The sequence below is a fragment of the Echinops telfairi genome, unplaced genomic scaffold (genome assembly GCF_000313985.2).
Source record: "Echinops telfairi isolate 266 unplaced genomic scaffold, ASM31398v2 ScPeMD7_7429;HRSCAF=8467, whole genome shotgun sequence".
In the NCBI taxonomy this organism is placed as follows: Eukaryota; Metazoa; Chordata; class Mammalia; order Afrosoricida; family Tenrecidae; genus Echinops; species Echinops telfairi.
The window spans coordinates 3,729,809-3,748,374 of NW_022111329.1; the positions used below are offsets into that span (position 1 = coordinate 3,729,809).

At 39.5% G+C, this 18,566-nt stretch overlaps 2 protein-coding genes across 13 annotated transcripts in view; one reads left to right on the top strand and one right to left on the bottom strand.

Annotated features, from left to right (window-relative positions):
* NAA35 (N-alpha-acetyltransferase 35, NatC auxiliary subunit) overlaps positions 1-2,315 on the top strand; it is a 109,550-nt gene extending 107,235 nt beyond the window's left edge. For all 10 annotated transcript variants that reach the window (XM_045298636.1, XM_045298638.1, XM_045298639.1 and 7 more), the window contains 2 exons: positions 820-900; positions 1,921-2,315. In XM_045298636.1, the coding sequence (XP_045154571.1) occupies positions 820-900; positions 1,921-1,980 (141 nt within the window). In that variant the 3' untranslated portion in view covers positions 1,981-2,315. The remainder of the gene's footprint in view (positions 1-819; positions 901-1,920) is intronic.
* Positions 2,316-5,474: 3,159 nt separating this feature from the next.
* Positions 5,475-18,566, bottom strand: part of GOLM1 (golgi membrane protein 1) — a 111,436-nt gene continuing 98,344 nt past the window's right edge. For 2 of the 3 annotated variants that reach the window (XM_045298617.1, XM_045298615.1), the window contains 4 exons: positions 18,120-18,249; positions 13,959-14,109; positions 13,105-13,374; positions 10,671-11,694 (listed from right to left, as the gene is read on the bottom strand). In XM_045298617.1, the coding sequence (XP_045154552.1) occupies positions 11,462-11,694; positions 13,105-13,374; positions 13,959-14,109; positions 18,120-18,249 (784 nt within the window). In that variant the 3' untranslated portion in view covers positions 10,671-11,461. Of the gene's footprint in view, positions 8,192-10,670; positions 11,695-13,104; positions 13,375-13,958; positions 14,110-18,119; positions 18,250-18,566 lie in introns of those variants that run through there. The other variant, XM_045298616.1, reaches the window with a different exon arrangement.

The window sequence follows — 18,566 nt, forward strand, 5'->3', positions numbered from 1 at the left end:
ATAGGATTTTGACCTGAGCAGCTATAGAGGCATTAAATTGGGTGGGAAGAGGGGGAGGGGACGGTGGGTGGGGAGTGGCATGGTCAGGAGCTGCGTTTGGACATGCTTAAATTTGAGGTGCCTGGTGGGTGTCCAAGTAGAGGTATCATCTAGGCAGTTGGCTATGGGGTCTGGTGTTCAAGAGGAGAGGTCTTGAACTTGTGTTATTTCCAGACAGGTCAATAAGAACACAGCATGAACTTTTCAAATTTTACATAATTCATTCTTAAAAAGAAGTAACAGCTATTCCATTGTTATTCATGTGTTCAAATGAAGTCTCTTACATGGTAGTAGCCAGAAATACTAGTTAACATTTAAAGGATAATTACTACTTGCCAGGCAAGACTCAGAGCTCTTAATCCTCACAATAAATCATTGAGGGTGACTAAAATTATGATTTAAAGGTAAAAGTGAATTATGATCCAAAGTAAAGAGTAGCATTATGATTCCAATTTTCGAAGGTAAAAGAGGAGAAAAAGGGTAGGGATTTTTACTGAATTTTCACAGCTAGTAGAAGGCAAAGGTGAAATTTGAAATAGCAACTCCTGAGCTCATGCTCTTAATACTTTGCTAATTAGATTACGATATAGCAGCCCTTTCTAGTGTTCAGAATTGATTAGTTTTGCATTACAACAAGTATGATGTTTGTTCATAATTTTAAACTGTTTTAGTTCAGCAAATTTAGTTGTGCAAAATTCCTATTAGTACCTTTAAATATAATAGATTCAAGTGATGAATATGCATTTTGTTTTGATAGCTTAATGTTGCTCATTTGTTTAGGTCAGTAGAATATTAAAGGTTGCCAAACCCAACTTTGTGGTTATGAAGTTATTGGCAGGAGGGCATAAAAAGGAATCTAAGGTAAGTATATTATGGGGAAAAGAAATGGCCTTTAAATTAATAACATTTTCACATATTTCTCCACTAAGATGCATAAATATTATTACCCCAAAAGAATGTTAATTAAAAATCATCCTGAGATTTAGCATACAGAAAACAAATCAACTACAGCTTATTATTTTGCCTTGAAATTTATAGATTTAGTTGATTTTAAAAGTCTGCCCTTTTCTCCTTCCTTGCTCCATAAATTACAGAATGACTTGAGGATTTTAAAAAACCCAAATTTCGGGGAAAGGTATTTATATTCATTTGTTCTTTGGAAGGTTCAGTAATTAAGAACTTTTTTTCTGTTTTAAGGGCTCAGGAAATGAGAGCTGTAAGCTTTCCCTGCAAAGTAGAACAGTACCTTTTAGTATTTACTGCCTGTGCAGTAAGAAGCCAGCCACTGAGGCATTTTTGATGGCTTTGCCAGTGGATTCCCCATCCCTTTGTTTACCCTTGTTTTCTCCTTGTCTATCGTGACTTTCATTGGCATTACTTAGTACTGTCAGTGACCCCGGAACGAAATGGGTTGTTGGTGCAAGATCTAATTGAATTATTTTCCATTTCCCCTCAACTTTTTGGTGAAGATATAAAACAGCTGGTCAGCATGTTTGCTACTAACCTCTTTAAACCAGAGATAAACTGATGGGCTTTTCCCTGCTAGGTTACTTCCTAACTTTTTGTCATTTACTGGTGATCACTATTGGGTCTCTTTTGTGCTACCTCTTCTTGAAAAAGGAGCCCTGGGGGTGTAGCGGTTACATGTTGGGCCGCAGTCCGCATGGTTGGCAGTTTGAAATCACCAGCAGCTCTTGGGAGGAAGACTGGCTTTCTACGCCTGTAAACAGTTACAGTTTGGAAACACACTCGATCACTATGAGTCAGCATTGGCTTGATGACAGCGAGTTTGATTTTTGGTATTCTCAAAAAACACAAGAAACCAAAATTTTTGTCTACTGTCTAAAAGTATATAAAGAAATTTTCTGATTTTCTTTACAGGTTCCTCCTGAATTTGATTTCTCTGCCCACAAATATTTTCCTGTTGTGAAACTTGTTTGAGAGACTGTACAATGGATCATAAAGGGTTAGAACCTAATTGCAGATTCCTTTCAGAGCATACATCCATCAGTCTTGCCACATAACGTGAAAAGAAATGGATTTTGCGGATAACAACTCATTATGAGGAATGTTTTTAATGTGACAGCCTTACATGACATGAATGAAACTGCTGTTTTAAAGTGGTTTATTATATTCCATAGATGAAGCTGGTCTTAGTGGATGCATTGATGGACGTTATATGGTTTTATTACAGATTTAATCATAAATCATTTTTTATGAACGATGGAGTGGAAATAGTGTTTGTAAAGGTTAATAAATTTCTTGACAAAAATGCACTGCTGGAGATGAAAATTGAGAACACTATCAAGACATATAAAGAATTGAAGGTGCTTGTTCAGAAACTGATTTGAGAAGCTCCAAAAGAAGATTGCAGTTAAAGAGTTTAACATTTGTATGGGATTTTGGTAAAAATATTTTAAAGGGGCTTCTGCGAGGACTCTGAGCTAAAGGGAGGTTAGGTTACATTGGGATTGTGGTTTTATGTCATAATATAAAGATGGGTATCTATAAGAATATAAATTTTTAAAAATAGTCTTTTACTGTTACTTTAGATACTTTAAAAAAATAAGATTACTAATTTTGTTTGCTAGTAGTGACTTTCAAAAAGTAGGAATAGACAGATCATTAATTTTAAAGTCTAGATTTAAAAGTGGTGTGTTCCTTTATTTCCTACATTTTAACCTAGAAAACATTTTCAGATGAGAGAAAGCTGTTCCCCAAAATACGCTGTGGCTTTGTGAAAGGGACCATATCCACCCATCCCTACAAGTGCCCACTGCCAACGACCATCCCCACCCTCTGCTCATTCTTCTCCCAGTCAGGTATGGTGTTCTCTTTCAGTGCCACTACTGCAGCTGTCCAACTTCCTGGGTCCTCCACTGATCTTTAAATTGGCTTTGGGGACTTGGCCTAAGACTAGCAACAATTTTATCTTTGGTTTGTAGTAAAAAGTAGCAGTTAAGAAATCAAGCAACATTATTTCATTGAACACATCTGCTGTAAACACTTTTTAAAAGCTTTTAAAAAGGAAAGGCATGACTTTGATGACTGAGGTGCCCCCCTCACCCATCCATGCTCTTTTTGGTCACCTCATAATCCTGCAAAAGTTGCATGGTGAGAAAGGAAGACCCTGCAGGGGTTGATATATTCCAGTTGTGGTATGAGCAAGGAATAGTGGATGTACTGTGGATGCCAAAAGAATGAACAAATGAGTCTTGGGAGAAATACAAAAACACAGACTACTCCTTAGAAGCAAGATTTTTGACCTACTTACCTTGGCCTACATCACCAGGAAAGACCAATTGCTAGAAAAGGACATCATACTTGGAAAAGGAGGGAAAATCTCAATGAGATAGAATAGCTGTGACTATGGATTCAAACAGAGTTCATGAAGATGGCAGATGCAAGACTAGGCGGTGCTCCATTCCCTTGATAGAATGAACCAATTTAGCTACAAGTAACAATATGTTAGGAGGATTCTGGGTTCTAACTGCATTAACTCTTGATCTGACACATTTCTTGCAAACTTGATACTGATAGATTTTTTTCTAGAACTATTTTAAAGCAGCTAACCCGTCTTTTTTTTTTTTTTGTAGCCTGTTTGTCTGATTGTGTGCCCTACTGTGAATGCTATGGATGTTACTGAGTAAACAGGTCTGGGTCTGCTATAGAAACACCTAGGCTTTTTGCTACCCCACTACCCATTTGTTTTTCTTTTTTAAGAAAAGGTGTGCATCAAGGTTATATCCTTTCTTAACTTTTTTGTGAATTAGGTGGCTTGCCAAGCAGATCATGAGTTTTATGTACAATTCATATACTTCGGATTCAGTTGCAATCCCATCAGTGTAATACCACTTTTCCCATTTCTTCCATTTCCTATTTCCATTCCTCTTCCTTTTCTAACCCACTGAGCTTTGTCCTGGGGTGAATGTTCCCCTTTTGGTCTAAATGGATGATTGATTCTAACATGGAAGGCAAGTTCAGTCCCGAACCTTTAGGGGTATCTAAGGGCTGTACTCAGTCTTAGGATTTTCTACAAATCTTTATCTGATCAGGAAGCCTAATATTTTGGCGACCTTCAAATGTGATTCTTTTCAGAGCATTGATTAGTGCTTGTTCTTCTGGTTTCAAAGTTGTATAGATTGATGTTTGTATGGTCTAACTAATTATAATTAGTCTAGCTGGACTAATTGCTTCCATGCCTTTTGATGCTCTTCATCACTCTTCGTTCAATAGTTGTACTTTAGATTACTGCTCACAAACTTTTAAGGCCCTGATTGTTATGGTGTAGCAACATCACATTACAACTGTACAAAGTAGAATAGCGGTTCTCAACCTGTGGGTCACGACCCCTTTGGGAGTTGAACGAACCTTTCACAGGGGTTGCCCAATTTATAACAGTAGCAAAATTAGTTATAAAGTAACAATGAAAATAATTTTATGGTAGGGGGGTCACCACAGCATGAGGAACTGTATTAAAGGGTCATGGCATTAGGAAGGTTGAGAACCACTGATGTAGAATATTAACATTATCTTTGATAACTACTGTCTTATCATTTGTTCTTGGTGTCCTGATATGGTGGAGCCTCCAGGCAATTTGTTAGGAGTGGGTTTTCCTAGGAACAAAAAGGGTCTGCATATTAACCTTTTGGCATCGGACAAGCAAAAACTGTAATAGCATATGTAATTATCAAAACTGTGCTTTCTTTTTGTTCGTCTGAATCTGGCTGTGATCTCGTAAAGGGAGCTAAAAGGCAAACCTTAGTTATGTGGAAAATTAAGCTGTAACTAGGACCACATGTGTCATCAGTCACAATCACTTACACGTATTTGGACTTCGCAAATATTTGCCACGCATCCATTAAAGGATAAGAGTCTTTGTGGGATATAAAATATTGAAGCATGCATGGTATGATCTCTGCCAGTTAAATGAGGGTTTTGACTGGTTAAGAGTGGTAGAATTGTCTCCTACTTAAGAGTAAAGATGAAGAAATGAGCATTTGTTTCAAACGGATTAGGTGTAGGACCTCACTTTATAGAAGGTTTGGTATTTGAAGTTTATATACTTTTCTAACTTAAGATGAGAATATGTCAAGTCATTTAACTTTACCAGATGTAATAATACACATTTTACTTTAAAAAAATTATTAACAATATTTTAAGGTTAATCATGAATCCATAAAATCCAATTTTCTAAAGTAAAAAAAGAGACATCAAGTAATCCTTCAATGTACAGAGCTAGAATTTTATCAGGTTTTTAAATATACAAGGGGCACATTGTAAAGTGCACTAAATCACTGTCCCTTGTATATTTAAAAGTTTTGCCCTCAACACAAAAAACGTACAAACACTTCAATAGATAATTAAGCCATTCCCCCAACTTTCACCCTAAAATACTTCCAAAGTCTGATCATGAAAAAAAAATTAATACACAGTTTAATGGAAATAAATTTATAAATTTATCTTTTCTATAGTTCATTTCAAAGGCAAGTGATCAGTGCCACTATCATAATTAAAAACCTTTAAGGTCAAAGTGTAGACAGTTCCACTGGACCTTAATGACCATTCATAGTTGTATTCCACCTTTCCCATGTTCTGTGAGTATAAAACCAGTTACTACAAATGGTAACAAAACAAAATCATTCTGGTTATTTAATGTATCTTACTGACTTAATAGTAAGCAGTGGTTTACTCATAAAATTTCATCACAAAAGTACAATTAGGCTATGAAATCTTAACCAAGTTTACTTAGTCCATATGTAATCTTATTGGGGGTGGGGGTGGAGGGAAGTGGTGGACAAAACCAAATAATTTCATCACTCCTGTCTACATACCATTTGAAGTACATAGGAATGTGTTAATGAAATAGATATTTCATGCTTACTAAAAGTTGGTTTTAATTTTAATAAAAGATAGCTGACTTAACTTTGGGTGAAACTTACAGACCAAGGTCCATGTTTTGATATCTTTGATGATTGTTACATGGATTTATTTGCTTTATTTTTAAAACAGCGAGTTAAAAGGTGAATGGCTATCCTTAGTTCACAGTTCAAATGTGGATTCTTTAGAGATGTTTAAGGAATGAAGGTATAGCTGTAAAAAGAAAGTCAAGGAGCTTTTCTCAGCCACTCTGCATGCATTAAACTTCTCTAAGTAAAGGTTTTGCTAATTGAGAAAACAAGACAAGATTCATATCCTACTATTAATACATAAAGGAAGGTTAGAAAATGATATGAATATTATAAAGCTGCTTTTACACCTTTTAGTTTCCTTTTGTGAGTGGAAACGTATAATCTCAGTAATTGAGTAAAAATACATTACAGTTTGAATTCACAATATGAATGCAATATGTCAGCACACACCTGTGTGCACACACAGACACCACACCCCATACCTAGCCCCTGTAAGTTACATAACCTTTGGGCCCCAGTGTCCTCCCTTAAAAGAGGTGGGGCTATGCCGAAAGACCTCTGAGGCCCCCTGCAGATTGAAATTCTATTAATCTAAGCATTTTATAGGAGCTGCCACTGCCTCCCACCCTTTGGAGATCCTGGCAGCACATCATGAACAGTACTGCAGTCATTTACAAGCAAGAGCTGGTATTAGAAACCCTTTTTAATATCAAACCAAGTCAAGTCCAACATGGCACTGCTACCAATGTGAGTTCTTTTCTCAAACCTTTTTTTTAGTGAGTCTGCTGTGGCTAAATGTAAACTCTGACAAAAACTGTAGATACACCGCAATAGACAAAAGGAGAGACTTTGTTGGGAGGGTGCCAGGAAGTGGAGGTCAGCATTGTTTGCAGCTTCACAGCAGCCATGGCTCAGCTCCGTGTTACTGCGGAACCAAGCAGCTCCTGCGTCTTAGTGGCAACCAAGCTGAAACGGATCTGGTGTGAGCCCTGCCACAGGTGCCTGTGGGGATGGTTCAAGCTTGCAAGCACCGAGGTTCTTAAATGCTAAGGGAGGGCCAGAGCCACCTGCAAAGAGGTCACTTAGACATGTCAAATATATGTACTATGTGTAAGGTAGTGGTCACACAGCATCCACATCATGTGTCATAGAGCGTGTTATGGACATTAAGGGATGCATACCTGTTACTGCATTTCTCCTGCCTCTCTCAACTGTCCCTACTTGTAACACTTAGCTATCTTTCAGTAGCATCAGTTAAACTTTGTTTTGTAATGAAACCTGTCTCTGCCAGGCTGTGCCTGCCTCACTGGGCTCTGTTGCCGCTTGGCAGCACCATTGCTGCCAGCCGGACCTCTCTAGTGTCAGAAGTTGACTCACGACTCTTTGTAATATATTCTTATTATCAAAAATTTTTGTTTTGTCCACCCATATTAAGCAAAGCATGTGTAGACCACCAATGTTTAAAAATCACAAGTCACTTAAAAATGTTTTGTACATTAAGGGTAAGAAAAGTCATCATACGAGAAGTCTTTTTAGGAACTCACACAAAACAGCATCTATGTTAAATCTCTTGCTAGTGATACATTTGTTCATTGTCTGTATTCCAGGCAATTGACTGTCAGATTAAGGAGTGCACAAGGTTAGGAAGCAACATTCAGTCTTTATCAGTGAGACCAGAAACAACAGGCTGGTACCAAGCAGGACAGTGCAGTGTTTCGTTCAGTTGTTTGTAGGGTAGTTATGAGGCAGAACTGACCGGATGGCCTTAACTCAAGGAGAGAATTTAAGAGGGGCTGAAGAAGGTCTGTGAGGGCGGTGGCTCCTCACCATCAGATCTGGACTCTCCCTGCAGGCCTTTGTGTATTTGTTCTGTTCCAGAATAAACGACCACTGTCGCCATACTTGAAGTAGACCTTGTGTTCCCTTTGTTCTTTTGATGTTGATCTTTTCATGAAATGCCTATTAGTCAAAAACTTGACATATTTTGACACTTTGAAATCCCTAAAAAGTGTAAAAGACAACCCGATTTTCCCCACATAAGGTACATACTAAAACTCCAGAATAATCATCTTTAGATGTGTTACAACTTCTACTTTGCATGTCAGATTCCCCATGAATTTTTTGTCATCTCTGTTTAATGTTGATGCAAACTGTGATTCCTTTTTGACTCATACAGTGTGATTCATCTTTTCATGCACATCAAGTAAATTTATGGTGTATCTTTATATCTTCAGCATTACCTAAAACAAAGGAAAAACATTCACACACATTTTAATGTTAAAAACAGTTGGAGATCAGCCAGAGCAGGTTTCGTGTGGCTTACGTTTCACGAAGATAGTATAATGTGGAACTGAATTCCTAATCAAGGACAAGATATTTTTTAAAAGACCATATATATGGCAACAATATGCTACAAAACAAAGATGCTTAAAAATTATCCTGAATGCAGCCCAGAAAGGCAAAAATTAAAGAATGAGAAGGTCTAACCCAATTCTACTCATCAAAAAGGAATAACTGTGAAAAAGTGATGTGACTGGGATTTCCCAGAGGGACCAGCCTTGTCAGATACTAAGGGAAGCTAGCATACTTGAAACAATGTGGTATAATATGGATTGATAAGAGAAATCCAGCAGAAAGTCCCCAAAATAGAAACAAGTACATAGGGGCATTTAATATTTATGAAAGGTAGCATTTCAAAACACTGGCATTCAGGTGGTGGTTTGAGATAGTGGCAGGGTCCACTGGATTGCCCTTTTTAAAAAGTCAAAATTGGGTTTTAGCACTTCAGGCCATACACCCACATAAACTTCAACAGAATCAGATCTAAATGCAAGTTTGAAAGCAGAGGAATATTCTGGAACAATAGTAGCAACAGTGGCAGTTTTTAATCTCAGAATACCTACCTAAAACATGCCAGTAAACCTGAAAACCATGTACATTTATAACAAAACTAGATAACAATCCCTGAAGAAATCTGTCAAAGCAGTTAAAGATAGACATTGTAGAAAGAAAACAGGAAAGAAAAAGCATCAATATAGCTGAGAACAACCTCCAGACCAACAGTACATACCTGGAGGCATGCTGGCCCAATGTTGCCTGTTCGGGGAAGCAAGCTGACAAAGCCCAAACCCCATGGATTCCCGACAGGAATAAAGACTCCTTTCCAGGTAGACACAGGGAAACTGCTAAGTGAGGGGGAACTAATTCACAGGGCTTTAGGTGGTGCCCACTTACCACTACCAAATAGTTCCGACCAGTGAGACAACAGAGGGTCCTGGATAAAATGGAAGTGAAAGGTAAAAACCCTAAACTCCTGAAAAAGGCCAGATCTATTGGATCAACTGAAATAGGGGAATGCCCAAAACTATCATCCTAAATTACTCTTTAAATGTGGGATTAAAAAAAAAAGTGGGATTTAAACTATTTCTGCAGGTCACCTTTCAGTTAAGTACTATGTTTCACTTATAACAGTATCACGGATAAGGAATGTGCTCCCTTAGACAATTAGATCAAATGGTCAACATTCACCCAAAAGCAAATGTGAAAAGGTTAGGCGGGAAGGAAAGAAAGAAACAATGGAAATTGACACAATGTAGAAATTGCAACTAATAGCATGGAACAATTTGTGTAAAAATTGTTAGAGAATATCTAACTTGTTGGGTAAGTATTTACCTACAACACAAAGTGGGGGGAATTCCACTGGCTAAAGAAAGGGGTTGTTTGAGGGATCAAAAGGATAATAAAACTTGAAACATATCAAAAATATTTTTTTTCTAAATGGCGACCTTCAGAGGCTAAATAATTCATTATGATGGAAACTCATAAATGGCAAGGAGACCCAACCTTTGATACTGTCACTCTTAAACGTGAATACCACTTGGTGACAAAAAGTAGGTAAGGTGTCTTAAAAAAGATAATTTGTGTAGACAAATGAAAAGGAAAATATACAATTATTAATTGCCATTGGCTCCATTCTGACTTAGAGAAACCCCATATGTGCAGAGTAGAATTGCTCCAAAGGGTTTTCAAAGCTGTTACCTTTTAAAGGCAGATCACCAGGCCTGTCTTCTGAAGTGCTTCTGGATAGGTTCAGATTACCAGCCTTGGGTTACTGCTTAGGTACTTAACCTTTTGCACCACCAGGGACACCTAACAATCTGGCACTTTCAACATCACAATAAGAGACCAGTTATTCAGTGCCTTTGAAGAAAGAACACGCCAGACTTGAGCCTGAACCGAAGTCTCTGGACCCAGCTGCAATTTTGCAGGATACAGAAACATTTAAACTACACCATAAATATTCAGTACTAGCCAGCCTGTGGGGAACGACAGACCAAACAGCTTGGACTCGTTGGCTGGAAAGAAAAGAATGACTGGATGGAGGAAACTGGAAGATTAAGGGGATCAAATTAATAGACAAGGCTGAACTGTCCACAGATGCCCTCCTGGGTGACAAACCCATAAAGAAACATAAGGCATTGACTGTAGGTGGCCTTCACATGGGATGCACGAGGGTCTCTGGAGTCTAGTTCTATTTCTTGACTAAGGAGGCAGCAGCAAAGCACTGTGGTTTTCTGAAGCTGTGTTTTTTGGTATTTTTTTTCCTTTAAAAAATAATTTTATTGGGGGCTCATATAACTCTTAACACAATCCATACATCCATACATCCATCCATTGTGGAAGCCGTGTGTTTTACTAAAAGAAAAAATGGAAAGCATATAGATGAAAACATTCCTTTAATATGAGATGTGGAAAAATCCAACTTTGCATCAATATCCTGAAACAATTAAAAGAACCTTTTTCTCCCCTAATCTGCATGGCCAGAAAGAAGAATCCTACATAGGTAAAAAACAAAGGCAAAGTGGCAGAAAGTGTTTACAACTTGTATCACAAGAGTTACCTCCCTAACATATAATAAGATGTCTTAAAAATGCCAAGAATGCAATAGAAGAATGAATTCAATGGGGACAGGAGTGGTGCTAGGAGAGCATTAAAAATCATTCCAGCTCAAACTGTGGGGATGACAGAACTGGTAAAATTACCACTTTTCAACAAGGTAATGAGATTTAGGCCAGGTTCCTAAATGAAAGGCAGGGTAGCCCTAACTCCAAGCTTCTCTCATTGGTTACTAACTAGTTACAAAGGGCATTCTAAATTTTAAATGGATTGCTGGGACCAGGAAAATCTGATAGGTGCTTCCTGGTGGGATGCAGAAATGTCAGCTACACAAGTGTCCAACCTGAGTTCAAATAAATGAGCCTGGAGTCTGATTTCAAAGTCAAAAGAATAAGTAATACAAGGTGCAGATTTGAACTACTTGATAAAGTAGAGTGACCAAGTAAATCACCTAGCCATCTGTTGCAAAGTCCCTAATGTCACGCAAAAGAAAAAAGGAAGACCCTCTAGTCATAAGTGAGGGCTTAAAACCCACTGAAATGTCTTTATCATCTTGGACATCAACCTTTTCCTTCCCTCCATTGCCCTATTTTCAAAGGCTTCTGAGAAAATCATCAAATGATGGATGACTTAAAACAATACTGTTGGGATTCATGCGTGGTATGGTCAGTTCCAAATTGAAGAACCAGGGAAAGGGCATAAAGGACAAAAAGAAACATGAAAATGACCCCACCACAGTATTTACCATTTATGCTTTTGTTATTCTCCAGAAGGACTGCCTCGTCTATTTTAGATTCGACCTGATTATCTTCCATGTTGTAGTCATCTCGTTTTTGTGGGTGTCTCCCTGTATAATCAGCACAGACACAAAATAGATAAGCTATGTTACTTCTCTACTTATGTCACAGAAACACCAGTGCCAAGGTCCTGGAGGGTCATCTATCAGTAGCTCTTTTCCTGCCTTGAAGGAAATGGTAGAAACAGATATCATGCATGAGTCTTCTGCACATGTATGCTCCAATTCAACTCTACTTGATAGAAGATACAGTCTAAACAAGGGGCCATATTCCTACTGGACATTGGAAACTCAACAAACCAAAATCCCAGTTTTTAAGAGATGATAAACTCAAAGGTGTCATTGTTTTAAGAAAACAAGTTTTGTTTCTAGTTGTCATTGGCATTTCGAAAGGACTCACTACTTCAGGGAATGAAAAGCATAGTAATATAAAGGAGCCCTGGTGGTGTAGTGGGTTACCCATTGGGCTGCTAACTGCAAAGTCAGCAGTTTGAAATGAGAAAGATGAAGCTTTCTACTATAAGTATTTCCAGCTTCAGAAACGCACAGGGACAGTTCTCCTCTGCCCTATGGGGTCACTGTGAATGGAATTGACTCAATTTCACTAACTGTGAACCAAAGGATAAAATTGCCCATCATACAGAATTAGCTCACTTATGACCATATTCATCCTTAAGAATAGTAGCTCCAAATTAAGATCAGGAGACATCTAAAAAGTTTAACGAGTATTTTACATCTGTTTACAAGTACCCAAACCAAACTCATTGCCTTCGAGTCAATTCCCACTCATAGTACCTACAGGAGAGAGTAGTAGTACTACTACACAGAATTCCGAAGACTTCAAATCTTTATGGAAGTTGACAGTACCATCTTTTTCCTGCAGAGCAGTTGCTGGATTTGAACTGCCAACTTTGTCGTTTAATTCTCCAACTTCTGTGCTACGTACCACCCCAGGTACAGGTTGCATTACATCCCTGCTCCTGGCACAGCTGGGATGGAAAGAGTTAAAAATCCATCCCAGAATATTCCGAGTCTCTATTTACCATACTTTCCTGTATTTCTTTCAAATGTCAACTGATCCCGAAAGGTGGGCTTACATGTCACTTAAAATACGTTAAACCCATCTGCCTAGCCCTTCACTGACTCACCAGGCTTTACAGAGAATCTACATTTGTACCTGGCCCTGCATGAAAGAGGACTTAGGGTGTGTGGTCAGTCTGCCAGAGAACACACTTCCTTGATGCTAACTCTCCCAATTGAAAGTCTCCTCAATTTCTAGTTAATATTTCCGAACCTCAAAAGTGTCAGAGTGCACTTCTCCTTGAGAAGTATCAAAGGGAACCACTAAATCCTAAATTGATGTCACTGAGAATCTGTGGGGCTTCTGCTGTCTTAGGAAGAAGATGAACAGGGCTGAGGGCTAGCAGCTGGAGTCGCAGGCAGCTTGGGGCTCTCACCCACCTCGTTCACCAGCACCCTGCTCCTCCTCCTCCTCCTGGGCCTCACGGATTATGAGCTGGTCCCGCTCAGGGTCCTCATCCTCTGCATTTTCTTGGTTTGCCAGCAGGGCAGCTGACACCTGTGAAGTTTGGCCAAGTTCTCCAGCTTCCCCGACACCTCTTCCCTCTGAGAGCTTGTCATCTTTGGTGGCCTGCTCCAGGGCTGGCTCCTGCGGCAGCCCTGGGATCTGAGTCTCCTCTTCGTTGACCATCTGAATCTCATTGGTTTCCTCTGCACAGAACAGTTCATTGTAGCATTACAGGCCTCAATGTAAAGTAAAAACAATGAGTGCACTTGACTACTCAGGGCTTCCCCAGAGGATGCAGTACAGTAGAAATTGGGCAGATGTATTTTGTGAGCTTGGGCCTCTGTGGCTGAGGCTCATTTTGAAAACCGTGAGCCAGGAATAATGCATCCAAAAAGAAAAAATCATAATTGTAGCGAGGAGGTGTGCTCCTGAGTGTGTGACTTAGAGCTAGTATGCAGGGAGACAGTGACCAAATGGCAACAGCGCAGGACTCGGTTCCCTCTCCTAAATTTCATTGATGTCCAAATACAGGCAAAGCCTAGATCCTACCTTACACAGTTTCCAAAGGATAAGGCACTTAGTTTACAGGAATAAGGATCCATCAGTTAAGCCCCTGTAGTCCCAATTCAAGGTGCCCAGACACTGACCTGCCACCCACCAGCCCTATCCCTGAGCTGCTGTCTGTGCTGTGCCCTGCAAGACTATGTCTGCTTACTTAGATAAGGTGGAAGCCATGCGCTGCTGCTGAGGAGGGTATACAAGGGTCGCCTCAGTTTACCCTTCTCACCTTGTTTCTTCAAATCTAAAGCTGTTTCAGAGCTGGGGGCTGGTGTCTGGGGCTCCACATTGCTGCGTATGTTTCCTTTCCCTTGTGGCTCCTCTGCCTGTGGAGGGCCTGATTCCTGTGATCTGGCCAGAGGCTTGTTGGGGGCTCGGAGCTGAAACACGAGCACAAGATGGCAGCAGGGCCTCTGTGATTACAAACTGCAACCAACCCAGGAGACACAACGAACCGCCACATCTGACAATTGAGAACACAGAGACCCTGGGAAATGCTGCATTCTGTGTCTCACACCTAACCGTGTCGTATAGGCAGAACTTAAATCAGGAAACTTGAGGTTGGGTGAAGATAACCCAGAAGGTACTTTCAATAGCAAATAGAAAAATGAACCAGATCAATAAATAGATTTAAACAACCCCACAAACCAATCAGGCATCACAGTATGACCCAAGGGCAAATACACCTTCTCTTCAAGCGTCCATGGACAATTCCCCAGGATGTTTATGCCATAAAAGCAAAATTCAGTAAACTTATAAAGACTTAAGTCATAGAAACTATGTTCTCTAACTATAATTAAATGATACATCAATAAGAGAATGAAACTTGAGAAATTCACAAGTGTGGAAATTACTATGTTCCTAAATAATCCATGATGGGTCACGGAATAAATTACAAGGCGTAATCAGGAATACTCTGAGGTGAATGAAAATAGACACACAGTGTACAAACTTTATAAACATCACTGGCCGGTGAGTGCAAAAGTCTTCTGGATCCAATGGCAGTGTCGCTGGCAGCTCTCAAGAGTGATCCCACAGCAGGAAAGTAAAGCAGAGGTAGCGAGGGGGAGGTTCCCAGGACCCCCCTTATGAGAAGGCCATGCCCACAAGGAGGCACCATCAGGCTGTGATCCGATTGACAGGCTAGACTCTACCCCTTCACTCTATCAAGTTGACATGACATTTATTAACTACCACACTACCAAAATCAGACAAAAGAAAACTAAACAATAGCCACTAACAAGGAAATGGAACAGCTGACACTAAAATCCTCAATAACATACTAGCAAAATAAATCCAGCAATATATAAAAGGATCATATACCACAACCCAATAGGATTTGTCCAGGAATTCATGGTTAGCGTAACATCCAAAAATCATTTAGTGTAATATAGCATAGAAAGAGTGAAAGACAAAAATAAAAAATATTTGACAAAATCCATCACCTTTTCATTATTTGGTTAGAAAAATGAACCAGGGAGCTTTCTCAACCTGGCCAAGGGGATCTGTGAAAACTCTACACACATAAAGGTACAATGAATGACTGCTTACCCCTTATATTAAAAATTAGTATGCTTGGTCTGACCACGTCTATTTAACATTATACTGGAGGTTCTTGCCAGAGATACCAGGCAAGTAAAAGAACTAAAAGGCATCTATATTAGAAAAGAATTATAATAAAGCTACCCCAATTTGCAAATGATAGTATGCATAAAAATCTGAAGGATTCCACACAAATTATTAGAACTAATAAATTTAGTAAGATCAATATGAAAAGATAAATTATACTTCTTACACTAGCAATAAACAACCAAAAAATGAAACTAAGAAAACTCCATTTATAATAGTATTAAAAATAAAGTATTTCAGACTAAATAGAACAAAAGAGACATAAGACAATGCTGCAGGAAAATAAAGACCTAAATAAATGGAAAGACATCCCATAATCATAGCCTGCAAAACACTAATACTTTTAAGGTGGTAATCATAATTGATCTAAAGATTCTTTTTACCAAGCCAAACCCACTGCCACCAACTCATAATCCCTGTAAAAATTCTAGAAGGCTTCTTTGAGGAAACAGACACAAGCTGATCCTAAAACTCATGAATTTCCAGGAGCTACGGATTAACTAAAACCATCTAGGAAAAAAAGTGTGTTGAAGGCTCACAAATTTTTATTTAAAAACATAAAGCTACAGTAATCAAAACTAGATCAACTGAATATAATTGAAAATTCAGAAAGGAAACCTCGGATTTATGGCCAGTTGATTTTTGGATACTGCCAAGACAATTCAATGGGGAGGAAGAATAATGTTTATAACAAATAGTGCTGAGACAAATGGAATGTAGAGATAACCCTCCCTCACATCAGATACAAAATTTAACTCTAAAAGGATGGTAGATCTAACTGTAGGAGATAAAACTATAAAACTTTTAGGAAAAAATACATTGGTATAAGTCTTTTGTGCTCTTAGATTAGGCAAAGCTTTCTTAGATATGAAACTAAAAAAGTAGGAAAAGAAAAAATGGATAAAACTGAATTCCATCAAAATTTAAAATGTTAGTGCTTCAATGAACATTAAGAAAGGAAAAACATAACCCACAATGAGAGAAAATATTTGCTAATAATATATCTGGAGTACATACCCAAGAGAATGGTATACATGTAGCCATACAAAAACATACACAAATGTTTCTAGCAGTATTATTTATAACCGAAAGGGAAAACTCAAATGTCTGTGACAGTTGAATAAACAAAATGTAGTATAGCCATATCAAACCAAAGCCAAACTCTGCCATGGCGCTGATGCCGACTCACAGAGAACCTATAGGACAGGGTCAAACTGCCCTAAAGTTTCTTTGTTAGTCTGGGTACTTTAGAGAAACAAATCCACAGAAACTCATGTATAAGAGAATTTCATATAAAGGTTAAGTGCACATCAAGAAAACATCCCAGCCCAGTGCTGCGCAAGACCTCAAGTCAAACATTAACCCATTAACTCATATGTCCGACACCAATCCACAAAGTCCTCCTCCATCCCACAAAACAAGACACAATGATGCAGGAGGAAAGCCGAATCCGTGAATGTGTAAACATCTCAGCGCTAGCAGGGGTATCCACACAGCTGCTCCAGCACCCAGGGCTGCATTGGGGTAGGTCCATGTGGCTTTTCCTTGGGGATGTCTAGCAGGAAGTGAGCCTTGCCAGCTAAAGCGGGGAACTGGCTAAGGCAGCTGCACCCTGGTGGGACCATCAGAAAGCAAGAGACCCGAGAACTTGAAAGGCTAGGCTCACTGAGCCATGCATGTATCCCTCTGCCCTTCAATTAATCCCATATGCATTTATCGGCCAGGTTGGCACAATAAACTACTTCAGTTTCCAAGACTAAATTTTTACAGAAGTAGAAAGTTCCATCTTTTCCTGCTATAGCCATACAATGCAATATTATTTGGCCATAAAAAGGTACAAAGTACTGATACATTCTACAATGTGACTGAGCCTTAAAACTTTATGCTAAGTCAAAGAAACTAGTCACAGAAGACTAGTTACTATATGATTCCTTTTACATGGACTGTCTAGAGTAGGCAAACCCACAGAGAAAAGGTAGGTCAGCAGTTGCCCAGGATCCCTGGTGGCCTAGTGTTGAGCTGCTACCCACATGGTCAGCAGTTTAAAACCACCAGCCACTATGAGGGAGAAAGATGAGGCTTTCTACTCCCATAAAGAGTGACAGTGTTGGAAACACATGGGGGCAGTTCTGCCCTGCCCTCTGGGGTCTCCATAGTTGGAATCAACTTGATGACAGTGAATTTGACATCTAAGGAAAAGCTTGGGGGAATGAAGAAAAACTGCTAAGAGGCACAGTGGCTTCTTTCTCAGGTGATCAAAGTGTTTTAAAACTTATGTAGTGATGATTGTACAATTTGGTAAATATATGAAAACTTGTAAACTTTACATGGGTGAACTGTTTGGTATGTGGAGGGAGGGAGGAAGTGAGGAAGGAAGGAAGCCACCCAGAATTCTGTGTTTGATCAACTGCCCCACTTTATACAAGAGGAGGCTGCCAGCATGGGACTTGCAGCCTAACAGACCTGGTAAGCATCACCACTGACTAGTTGTGCAACCTTGGGCGAAGATCCTAAGCATTTCCTTGGGTCTTACTTAGTGTTCTCAAGGCAGGAACAATAACAGCAGCTCTCTCCCTGGGTAACAGTGATGTTAAATGAACAATTCCCGTAAAGTCCTGAGCATGGATGGATACTCTGGTCTGGAGCCAGAATCCAGTCCAGGGATCCAGGGACCCAAACCCACAAAGGAGAGATTGGAGCACCTCAGAGAGCTGGGAGGACACCTCGTGGGACACTTTGGCAGGAAAAGGTGAGAATTTACCTGCAGACTTTGTTCGTTCTTGTCATTTGAGTCTCTGGGAGCTATGGCTTCATTTCCCTTCTTGGTGACTTCCTCTATCTGCTCTTCACACTGTTCCTTCACCTCTTTCATTTGACTGATGCACTGACTCCTTTGGTGGCAGGAAGCAAACGGAAGGACAAGTATTTATGGAGCATCTGTATACCAAGCAATGCCCCAGGTGACAGAGGCACAACCATTATTTTCTGGCTTCTGGCACTTTCTATCTGAGGAAGGCATTCAAGGAGGATAACAGGTATTTAAAAGAAAACAACGGGACTGACAGTTCTTGGGGACATGGGAGACGGTTAGGTGGGGGGGAAGGAAGTGGTGTTAACAAACCCAGGGACAAGGGAACAACAAGTGATCCAAATTGGTGGTGAGATGGGTGTGGGAGGCCTGGTAGGGCATGATCAAGGGTAATGTAAC